The sequence below is a fragment of the Eucyclogobius newberryi genome, unplaced genomic scaffold (assembly GCF_026437365.1).
Source record: "Eucyclogobius newberryi isolate DKJ021-1_F unplaced genomic scaffold, fEucNew1.0.hap1 SCAF_18, whole genome shotgun sequence".
Classification (NCBI taxonomy): domain Eukaryota; kingdom Metazoa; phylum Chordata; class Actinopteri; order Gobiiformes; family Gobiidae; genus Eucyclogobius; species Eucyclogobius newberryi.
Genome location: NW_027315812.1, coordinates 30,608,126 through 30,620,625, shown reverse-complemented (window position 1 = coordinate 30,620,625; position 12,500 = coordinate 30,608,126). Strand labels below are relative to the sequence as shown.

The 12,500-nt window shown below is 42.4% G+C and overlaps 1 protein-coding gene across 2 annotated transcripts in view; it reads right to left on the bottom strand.

The window, feature by feature from the left end:
- The window catches only part of LOC140364826 (rho guanine nucleotide exchange factor 4-like), a 54,645-nt gene that overhangs the window by 14,098 nt on the left and 28,047 nt on the right, over window positions 1-12,500 (bottom strand). For both annotated transcript variants that reach the window (XM_072451207.1, XM_072451208.1), the window contains one exon: window positions 3,617-3,765. In XM_072451207.1, coding sequence (XP_072307308.1) covers window positions 3,617-3,765 — 149 coding nt within the window. The remainder of the gene's footprint in view (window positions 1-3,616; window positions 3,766-12,500) is intronic.

Genomic DNA, 12,500 nt, shown 5'->3' with positions numbered 1-12,500 from the left:
ATTTGTAATATAAATCTGACACCTTTAAGTCCTTTTTACTGACAACAATCATGTCCTCGGAGTAGAATATGACAAAACCTTCTGAAACTATAATTATTCAAAAATTCTCTGGTTTTGCTTTTTCTTATTTCTGCAACAGAGAAGACGTTGAACTTTGTGCCAGTCTTTGTTTCATGTGCAGTCAGCAAGGCAGTTAAAAAGCAAATTGTACCATGTAGAAAAATATGCAGTTGTAGTCATCTGGACTCCGAGAGTCATTCTCAATCTGCGAATCAGGACCATAGAGTTTTGACCTGTCTCCAGATCTGTTTAAAGTTGTGAAATCACGTGATCACGACTTATTTCAGGGCTGAGAATTGAAAGATTGATCTGCACATTCAAGTAATTTAACAGCACATGCAAAAAAGGTTCACGTTTTTATTTAACTTTTAAGCTTTAAGCTCAATAATTCACATACAAACAAGTGACGGACAATTTGACACTGAAAATGTTTAAATCAATAACACATTTACAGCTTTTAGATTCTCAACCCTGGACCAAAAAAACGATTCAAATGTGTTGTCCTGTCAGAGTAAACATGCATCCTCCATCTCTACCTGTGTGCTGCTGCTGCTACTGCTGCTGCTGCTGCTGCTGCTGCTGCTGCTGCCGCCATGCTGGACCCCCATGCGCCCTTCTGCCCTTCTGCCCTTCTGCCCCTCGTCCTGAGATGGCCCAAGTCCAGACAGGCGGCAGAGTGGTGAGCTCTGTTACCTCACCACAGGAAGTCTCTTAGTGTGTTTTCTAGTGTCAGGGAGGCACATTGTCCCAGCAGCATTAACAAAAAACAATAAAGAAATAACAGATGCGGGTACGGCTTCAACGCTGGAAAGAAAACATGTTTTTGGAGCTGCTGTGGCACAGTTGATGGATGTTTGTTCACTGCCCCAAAGATTCAGGGTTTGATCTCTGCTACTGGCAATACAGACATTTGTTCAGTCCTTGGGCAAGGCACTTGCCTTGTCAACAGTGTCTGTGTGTAAGGGGCACAATAGTAGTAGCACTTTGACAGTCCTATAGAGGTAGTTTAACCCCTAAAGGTTGGCGGTTCAATCACCTCTGCTAGCAATGCCAACTGCTGTAGAGTCGTTGTTCTTTTCATTCATGTATAGCGCTGAAAAGAGTGTCAGGTAGAGGTAGATCAACCACTAAAAGCTGGTGGTTCCATCCCCTCTATGCATCCTGCAGTAGTGTTCATGGGCAAGGCACTTCATTTGCCTTGCCTTCAATCTTATGGTGCACAAGAGTATCCCCTTCTTTGAGTGTCTAGCCTAACCCCTTAAGTCCATTGTCCATTGCCCTGAACCCTTGGCCCGCTCTACTGAAACGCCAGGAGGAACATGAGCACCACGTTGATAATGATGAGGAGCATCATGATGACAAACACCACCACCTTCTGCGTGTCGGGGGGCAGGTTACACCTCAGAAGTGTAGTGAGGAGTCCCATCTTGTTCCTGCCCCAGCGGCCCGAGCCGGTGCCACGCGCCATTAGCCCCTCGCGCTCGCCCGGCCCCGCCTCCTGGCCCTGCTGGCTCCCGGCTCTGCCCCGATCCCGCCTGTCCCTCAGACCGCCACACCACACTGCTGCGCTCTCCTCCACAGCCGCACTCCTCCGTCGCTCCTCTGCCTCTCCTGCCACCTTGGCTTGTCCTGGGGGAGAAGCTACTGGCCGGTTTGCAAAGGGAGGTGGCTACGTTACTGTGATGCTATTTATGAGCTTAGCATTGCCCTCTTTCTCGTCCTGTTTTGCAATGCCCTGGACGATGAAAATGAACACAGGCAAAGATCTTAACTGAGGCTTTTACTGTTGTTTTTTTTACAAAAGGCGTACGAGCATCACTGTTTGAAGCCTAATTTAGCAATTGTTTATGGCCTCCTCTGGTTCTCCTCCAGGCACCAAATCCAGGCACCTCCCCTTGTAGCTTTGTCGACCGCAATATCAATTATTTGTGAATGATCAGATATTAGTTAGGCTAGTTAGCTCAACATTTGCTATTTTTCTTAAGAAGCCAAGAAATTGGTTACATTCAAAGCCGATCTTTGTGTGTTCTTTTAGTGCAAACGTTAGCAGGAAAATTGCTGTGAAAATCCAAACGTGGCGGCCAGTTCTCTTTGAATCCCGGTCACCTCCCTTCTCCTCTTCTTTCCACACAACAACGCAGCTGATCGAGATGAACACAGGCCCAGGAAAATACCAGAAGATGACGAGGCTAATTAGCTCAGCAAGCGTGTTTCCTTTGGGGCATTATACTTCCACGATGCACAATTTGAAGCCTAATGTAGTCGGCGTACTGCGGACAGTTTGTGAAGCATAATTAATCAGCCACAATGAAAATCCAAGTTATGGAGACGTAGTCCGTTGATTTGATGAGATTGTAGCGTGGTCCAGTCTTCTTGCTTCTCGTAAACCTGTTCCTTCAGTTTATTTCTTAGCATTTATGGTTCTCGTATGGTCCAAAGCATCTTTCCTCAGCCTCATCCGTCTCCCCCCTCTCCTCTGCTTCTCCGCTCACTCCCTCTCTTTCTCGCTCTACACACAAGCCCCGCCCCCCAAGCCCCCCTCAGCCAATCGGGAGGCAGTGTGTCGTGTCTCCTAGATACCGCAGTTCGGTTGTGAGGAGGGGGAGGGGCTCAGAAGGGGGCCGTGCAGGTCCCCTGGGAGGCTTGGATCTCGCGGCTGGCTAACTGTGCGTCCCGCTGATGGGAACACGGATGAAACACAGAAAAACATGTGCAACGTGAAAGAGGAGGATCAAAGGAGGCGAGGGACGTGTTGGGCAAAATGGTCTCGTACAATCAAAGTCTATGATGAGCACCATGACAACTGGCAAACACATCGAATGAAGAAAAAGCGAAACCATCTCTTACAAGCGAGACATTTTCCACGCCCAAGCAGTGCAACTGAATTTATCTGGAATTTCTTCTCTACTACACGGCCTTGACACATATCTGAACATTTGTAGTTGCCGTCTTGTTTTTTTGCTTAATAATTTGTGTAATTGTTCATTTGGCAGCACAGGCTTTAGGTCCCGTTCTTTCAACCTTTAAATATTTAAGACCAATTTATTTCAAAGGTTTATTCTACTTACTGTATAAAGGCAGTGTTATAGTACGACTCTATACAGAATTTCCAAGGCATATTTTAAAAGAAGAAATGGTTAACAATGTTGAGGAAAGGTCAGTTTTTGCTTTGAAACTGGATCATTGTCTCATCGTCTGCCATGATCCGGGGGGGAAAAGCACATTTAATTGAACTTTTCTAATGTTTTGCTTGTTTTTCCTCTGCTTTTGCATGTGGACAATTGTGAGAACTAGTAACAAGTTGGATTTAACTGTACATACCTGCTTTCTCCTTTCATGGTTTGAGCATCTGGTACCAGTAATAGTTGTGAGGTCTATTCATATTTTAAAGAGCAGTAAAATAAGCATTAAGAAGACTGACAGGTCAAATGTCACTTTTCTGAGTCATTGTGAGACTAAAGCATGTGTATGTTAAAGAACTATGGGATGCATCCGACTACAGAGAAGCAACGGACAACCACACAAGATGTCGTTGTGTACAGTTTTCTTGACACACCTCATTGATGGCGAGCTGCTCTCCTCCGCCCCCTCCTGGCACTCCAAAGCGGTGCGATGAGCAGCGGTATTCCTCGTACAGCAGGTCGTCCTCACTACCCCCCTCCTCTCCCAGAGTGCACTTCTCTGGACCATCAGGGACCACCACCGCTGCAGGAGACACACAGTTTCCATTAGAACACTTGATTCTACTAAAGTGGCATTCTCAGGTGTTTGTATGGTGCACGGCAACGCAGGAGCTGGAGGCAAAAGTCAAGTGGAACATGAAGTGATTTCAGTGGAGGAACTGTGATTTACCTGAAAATATCACAACATATGAACAGTTATTACCTTAAAGAACGACCGGTGTCAATTTTTGCTCTAAGTAAAAAACAAAAACAAACACATGCTATTTGCAAAAAAACACAGGACATTCTAAGGATAAAACACTCACATTTGACTAAAATCAGTAGATTAAACCAAACTTAGAACCGAAAATGATATTTTATACATGTCATATACATCGTATACATGTGCAGCATTAGAAAAACAAAGAAATTACCCCAAAGGACACAGAGCTATATTTCTTGTCCAAAAAGGGCAAGAAGGGGAGGGATTTCGAGTTTGGTCTGTGTTGGTAACCGGGGGACACGTGGATCTGTGGCCACAAAGAGCATCAGACCTCGGAAACCAGACAAAATCAGACCTTTTTTTTTTTTGCTAAAATGAAATATTAGATAAACGAAACATAATTGTGTAATGTGTGTAATTTTGTTTAAGCAAAACACTTTTTGGGATTTACACAGAACAAAAATATAAACTTCTGTTTTTGCCTCAATTCTGAACTCAAAGATATGAAACCTGTTCTTTATACACAGACCCAGATCTCTCAAATATTGTCCAAACTCTGTCCAAATCGGTCTTACTGAGCAATTCATATTAATATTAATAATCCATCCCACCTCACAGGTGTTGCATATAAAGATGGGGATGAGACGGCATGAATATTGCACTGGTGTGCCTTAGGCTGGCCACAATAAAAGGCCAATCTGAATTGTTGTTTTATTGGGGAGGTCAGTATCTGATGTGATCCCCTAAATGGCCCCTGAAGTTGCTGGATATTGGCAAGAACTGGAACACGCTGTCGTATACTGTATGTCGTGTACAGTATGTCGTGTACTGTATGTGGTGTACTGTATGTCGTATACTGTATGTGGTGTACTGTATGTGGTGTACTTTATTTCGTGTACTTTGTCGTGTACTGTATGTGGTGTACTGTATGTCGTGTACAGTATGTCGTGTACTGTATGTGGTGTACTGTATGTCGTATACTGTATGTGGTGTACTGTATGTGGTGTACTTTATTTCGTGTACTTTATGTCGTGTACTGTATGTGGTGTACTGTATGTGGTGTACTTTATGTGGTGTACTCTATGTGGTGTACTGTATGTGGTGTACTGTATGTGGTGTACTGTATGTGGTGTACTGTATGTGGTGTACTTTATGTGGTGTACTGTATGTGGTGTACTGTATGTGGTGTACTGTATGTGGTGTACTTTATGTGGTGTACTGTATGTGGTGTACTGTATGTGGTGTACTGTATGTGGTGTACTGTATGTCGTATACTGTATGTGGTGTACTGTATGTGGTGTACTGTATGTGGTGTACTGTATGTGGTGTACTGTATGTGGTGTACTGTATGTCGTATACTGTATGTGGTGTACTGTATGTGGTGTACTGTATGTGGTGTACTGTATGTGGTGTACTGTATGTCGTATACTGTATGTGGTGTACTGTATGTGGTGTACTGTATGTGGTGTACTGTATGTGGTGTACTGTATGTGGTGTACTGTATGTGGTGTACTGTATGTCGTATACTGTATGTGGTGTACTGTATGTGGTGTACTGTATGTGGTGTACTGTATGTGGTGTACTGTATGTGGTGTACTGTATGTGGTGTACTGTATGTCGTATACTGTATGTGGTGTACTGTATGTCGTATACTGTATGTGGTGTACTGTATGTCGTATACTGTATGTGGTGTACTGTATGTGGTGTACTGTATGTGGTGTACTGTATGTGGTGTACTGTATGTGGTGTACTGTATGTCGTATACTGTATGTGGTGTACTGTATGTGGTGTACTGTATGTGGTGTACTGTATGTGGTGTACTGTATGTGGTGTACTGTATGTGGTGTACTGTATGTGGTGTACTGTATGTGGTGTACTGTATGTGGTGTACTGTATGTCGTATACTGTATGTGGTGTACTGTATGTCGTATACTGTATGTGGTGTACTGTATGTGGTGTACTGTATGTGGTGTACTGTATGTGGTGTACTGTATGTCGTATACTGTATGTGGTGTACTGTATGTGGTGTACTGTATGTGGTGTACTGTATGTCGTATACTGTATGTCGTATACTGTATGTGGTGTACTGTATGTGGTGTACTGTATGTGGTGTACTGTATGTGGTGTACTGTATGTCGTATACTGTATGTGGTGTACTGTATGTGGTGTACTGTATGTGGTGTACTGTATGTGGTGTACTGTATGTGGTGTACTGTATGTCGTATACTGTATGTGGTGTACTGTATGTGGTGTACTGTATGTGGTGTACTGTATGTGGTGTACTGTATGTCGTATACTGTATGTGGTGTACTGTATGTGGTGTACTGTATGTGGTGTACTGTATGTGGTGTACTGTATGTGGTGTACTGTATCACTGGGTGTGACATTGTCTGGTGACTGTGGATGAGAAACATGGAGCTGAGCGTTATCACGCTGCAACATGCTGCTGGTTTTTCTGTTTTAGAGATTATATATAGAATATTTCTAACCTGGGCTTTTGTTTTTGTTATAAAGATTTACAATTATAAGCATTTAAATCTAATATCAGATAATTATTGAAACTGTTTTATGGTTTACATCATTTAAGAAACAAAAATTAAGAAACAAAATTGAGGACTAGTGATAAGGCATCTACTCTAAAAAATAATCCAATATTATTCATCCATAACATCTGAAGCTTCCCAGATAAAACAACTAAACCATCCTCCATATTATTATAGTCTGCAGACAATAGACTGAGCAGTATGTATCCATCATTTTCTATTGAAATCCATCATTTATCAGTGACAAGGTCCATTATCCGTCTGTAATGATCCAAAATGAACCATGCACTTTCTCATAAACAAAAGCCTTATTGTCACACCTTTTTCCTCTGCTCCATTTGAGGTGCATTTGAACACTTGGATACCTGGCACTGAGCTAAAAATACAGCTCTGTCACACCTCGTCAGACACCCGCAGCCTACAACAGATGCTCCACAAATCACCGTGGCAACAGAGGCGGGAGATGAGCCAATCAGAGCGCTCCAAAAACAAGAACAGGGCAGAAACAATGTGTGGCGACAGGAGATAGACGAGGGTGAGTTTGGACTGGAGCAGAGAGGACGTGTGAGGAGGACAGGGCGCAGTACAGCAGAGCGCCACAGAGGGGCAGTGTGAGACGACCGTGGCTGTCTTTTGTTTGTCCAGCCTTCAGGGCTTCAGACTGCAGAGCTGCTCACAGTTTTCATCTTCATTTACTACGGCTAAAGATGTGATGAAATGAAAACAGTTCCACTGGCTCCAGGATGTTTCACAGTGTATTTTACTATTAATGGTTGTTTTTAAAGCGATACATTGCCATGGGTTTCTGTCATGTGACTTATTTGTTGTCATTGCCATTATGAAGACGTCGTCACATATTGTTGTCCATCTCCACTGATAGTTATGAAAAACAGCTCAAAACCTGAACATGAAACGATGTTTCATGAAAACAGAAGTTCTGGACTTTGAACCTTATCTACAGCGGCGAGATGGTTAAAAGCAGCGATACAAACTTTTGTGGACATTTCCATCTGCTTTTCCTCATCCACAAGCCTCAAACTGTGTCTGATCCTAAAATATAAGACACAGACAGTTGGGGATTAGGATATAACATGTAAACTAGCATTAGCCAGCTGCTAACCACCTGAAACAGCCTCAGCCTCAGTTGTTTGTTTGATTGTGTATTAATGAGCAATAAATATGGAAATATTGCCTGACCAGGATTCTAACCCTGGACACTGGTGTCAGGGCAGGGCACCTGCGGGACCGGCAGGACTCGCCTGTCCAAAAAGACTGACCCAAACCACCTTCAAGGTTTTCTTCAAGTGCAATATTTTGTGGTCGACACAAGGTGATTACATTTCAGTATTTCATCTGTGAGTGTCTGGCATCATAAACTTGTACTTACAAGTTCATATCTGAACAGGCGTTACATAAACTATTGTCCCCAGTATAAGTATAAGAAGTGTTTTGTGAAGTATTTGCGAGATTGTAAAGATAAACTGCCTCCAGAGAGTTCAGAGACAGGAGAGGAAATGAAAGAAGCAGAGGATAAGAGTGAGTTTAGAGGAGCAGACAAAAGGAGGACAACAAAAGAATGGAGCAGACATCAGAGGAGGAGCAGAAGAGATGAGGAGGAGGAGCAGGAGCAGAAGAGATGAGGAGGAGGAGCAGAGGAGGAGGAGCAGGAGCAGAATCAGAGGAGGAGGAGCAGAAGAGATGAGGAGGAGGAGCAGAGTCAGGTTTCCTCAGTACTTTTATTCCGTCTATGATGATAAATACAGGACAAAGTCCTTCACATTCCTTACTGGACCAAATCCCTGTAGTTTTGATGCGTTTATATGATTCCTCCTCCTCCTCCTCCTCCTCCTCCTCCTCCTCCTCCTCCTCCTCCTCCTCCTCCTCCTCCTCCTCCTCCTCCTCCTCCTCCTCCTTCTTCTTCTTCTTCTTCTTCTTCTTCTTCTTCTTCTTCTTCTTCTTCTTCTTCTTCTTCTTCTTCTTCTTCTTCTTCTTCTTCTTCTTCTTCTTCTTCTTCTTCTTCTTCTTCTTCTTCTTCTTCTTCTTCTTCTTCTTCTTCTTCTTCTTCTTCTTCTTCAGTGTTACAGGAGGTAAACACATGAAACATCTGCTTTCTTACTGTAAATTCTATTGTTATTGACATTTAGAACTAAAAAATAATGTTCTAATGAAAGCATATATTACTTAGCATATACTACATAGGGAAATAAACAAAAGCTAGCTTGCCCTGACTTGCTAATTGTAATTTGATTTGAGGCAGAAAATGCTCAAGATGAGTCTGGAGATGACTAAAGGACTTTAAAGCCGCACAAGAGTCCTCCAGATCTCCCCTTTACCCAGAGTTCTCTGAGGCTCAACAAACACGTGTGAATGAAGCTAAATACAACGCAGTATGTTTTTGATGAATGAACAAAGTTTGAACATGGTCAACAGCTCAGAAAAGTCCTTTTGGCATAATATGTGTCTTGTAAAGTTTAGTGTACACGTGAGACGCCTGTGTGCAGGAGGGAGCGAGGGACAGGAAATGTGGGTTAGCCCGCTCGCCTTTAGCCCTCGTATCATGCGGCAGAGGAGTCAGTGCTCAGTCAAGTGGAACGGTTCTACTCTGTAATGCATGTGAGAGCCTGGCGCACACCACTGGCCCCGGAGCACAGATCTGTGTCAAACCTTCTACGTAAACCGTCTCGTTGGAACAGGGTTATAATAGTTTGTTTCATACAAAGACACAGAGAGATGACATTTGTATATTGCAAGTAGTCCTGAGTTCGTAGTCCAGCGTATTTGTTCCATTTAGTGCAAAGTCCAACAAATGTGTCAATTTTCAAGTTTAGTCCCAATTGGGAATAATCTTCTCCATTAATGATGGTCCAGTCCTTAATGATGTCAAAAATAATCTGCAAAACCTTGTTAATCTCAGTCCACTATTTTTGAGCAACAGTTCAGTGATAATAATAATAATAACTTTTATTTATATAGCGCTTTTCAGTGACCCAAAGACGCTGAACATAATAAAAAAGGGGGGGGGTATTTACAGACAGGGGGGACAACACGTAAAATACACATTAATATACAGATAAAATGAACAAGACAGAAGAAGTAGAGAGAAAAAGATGGGGATGTAACAGAGGGTAGAAGTGTAGGCAATGGGGTAGAGGAGGCTAGGGGTAGGGGAGGTCATAGGCTTGGGTGAAGAGGTATGTTTTTAGGCGGGATTTGAATGTTGTGAGTGAGGGAGAGTGGGACAGGGGGGAGGGAGTTCCAGAGTCGGGGTGCTGATGATAATGGTGAGCCTCCTGCAACCACAGTTTCTCCAACAGTTAAGATTCTCCTTGTGAATAATGTGAACTTTGACATGGTATTATGAAAAAAGAAAGAAAAAAGAGAACATTCTTCCAACAGAATTCTTTCCAAATATGTGATTTTGTGTCATGTTTGTTTTATGTTTAAAAAAAAATAAATAGTGAAAAAGTGTTTTTAACCTGCACACTCTCTTGGGGGTAGAGTAATACATTTATATAATTTAGATATTCCTCTTGAAATGTCTTACTTACAAGCGTTAATACATTTCAGTCAAAGGGCCTCAGTGGTCGTTGGTTCGTTTAATTTCTTGGTTATTATAGCTCCTTATTTGTACCTATAAAAGTCAATTCAATTCCATGTATTTGTGATTTAATGCCTGAAATCACACCACAGTTGTCTCGAAGGGCAAGTCCTGTTTCTCCAGCTGAAGGATTCTTTCAAGATGTCAAATCTTTTCTGGTAGAAAACCTTTATACCTTTTGTTATCCAGACTTCAAATCTCACGTCTGTATCTCACGTCTGTATCTCACGTCTGTATCTCACATCTGTATCTCACGTCTGTATCTCACGTCTGTATCTCACGTCTGTATCTCACATCTGTATCTCACATCTGTATCTCACGTCTGTATCTCACGTCTGTATCTCACGTCTGTATCTCACGTCTGTATCTCACGTCTGTATCTCACGTCTGTATCTCACATCTGTATCTCACGTCTGTATCTCACGTCTGTATCTCACATCTGTATCTCACGTCTGTATCTCACGTCTGTATCTCACGTCTGTATCTCACATCTGTATCTCACGTCTGTATCTCACGTCTGTATCTCACGTCTGTATCTCACATCTGTATCTCACGTCTGTATCTCACGTCTGTATCTCACGTCTGTATCTCACGTCTGTATCTCACATCTGTATCTCACGTCTGTATCTCACATCTGTATCTCACATCTGTATCTCACGTCTGTATCTCACGTCTGTATCTCACGTCTGTATCTCACGTCTGTATCTCACGTCTGTATCTCACGTCTGTATCTCACATCTGTATCTCACATCTGTATCTCACATCTGTATCTCACATCTGTATCTCACATCTGTATCTCACATCTGTATCTCACATCTGTATCTCACGTCTGTATCTCACGTCTGTATCTCACGTCTGTATCTCACGTCTGTATCTCACGTCTGTATCTCACATCTGTATCTCACGTCTGTATCTCACATCTGTATCTCACGTCTGTATCTCACATCTGTATCTCACGTCTGTATCTCACGTCTGTATCTCACGTCTGTATCTCACATCTGTATCTCACGTCTGTATCTCACATCTGTATCTCACGTCTGTATCTCACATCTGTATCTCACGTCTGTATCTCACGTCTGTATCTCACGTCTGTATCTCACATCTGTATCTCACGTCTGTATCTCACGTCTGTATCTCACATCTGTATCTCACATCTGTATCTCACGTCTGTATCTCACGTCTGTATCTCACATCTGTATCTCACATCTGTATCTCACGTCTGTATCTCACGTCTGTATCTCACATCTGTATCTCACGTCTGTATCTCACGTCTGTATCTCACGTCTGTATCTCACGTCTGTATCTCACGTCTGTATCTCACGTCTGTATCTCACGTCTGTATCTCACATCTGTATCTCACGTCTGTATCTCACGTCTGTATCTCACATCTGTATCTCACGTCTGTATCTCACGTCTGTATCTCACATCTGTATCTCACGTCTGTATCTCACGTCTGTATCTCACGTCTGTATCTCACATCTGTATCTCACGTCTGTATCTCACGTCTGTATCTCACATCTGTATCTCACATCTGTATCTCACGTCTGTATCTCACGTCTGTATCTCACATCTGTATCTCACGTCTGTATCTCACGTCTGTATCTCACGTCTGTATCTCACATCTGTATCTCACATCTGTATCTCACGTCTGTATCTCACATCTGTATCTCACATCTGTATCTCACATCTGTATCTCACGTCTGTATCTCACATCTGTATCTCACGTCTGTATCTCACATCTGTATCTCACGTCTGTATCTCACATCTGTATCTCACGTCTGTATCTCACATCTGTATCTCACGTCTGTATCTCACGTCTGTATCTCACGTCTGTATCTCACATCTGTATCTCACGTCTGTATCTCACATCTGTATCTCACATCTGTATCTCACATCTGTATCTCACGTCTGTATCTCACATCTGTGCTGTTCGGTGCAAAAATGTCATCAAAAGCCAACCAGTTTAAGATTTTAACATCTTTATTTAGGTTATATGTTTTGATTAGTTATTTCAAGGTCGTGAGGACTGATTTTACCGAAGGATTTTCCACTTCCTTCAAATGACTAAACAGGGGAACATTCATATTCCCCTGGTTCCTGGTTGGTGACAGCAATCGGCAGTGTTGGGAAAGTTCACTTTCTACATGAACTAGTTCAGTTCATAGTTCATACATTTTAAAATGAACTAGTTCAGTTCATAGTTCGTAATTCAAAATTTTGAACTAAGTTCACAGCTCCAAAAATGAACTAGTTCAGTTATTTTTTTCAATATTATGCAATCGTTTTTCAAAATTATTTCCACAGCCCAAATACAACCACAGGCAGCAATTATTTTATTAGTTTGATGCTGAAACTATGTGTCAGATTTCATCTTCATATCCAATTTTGAATCCTTACCCAGGATTTACATTCAC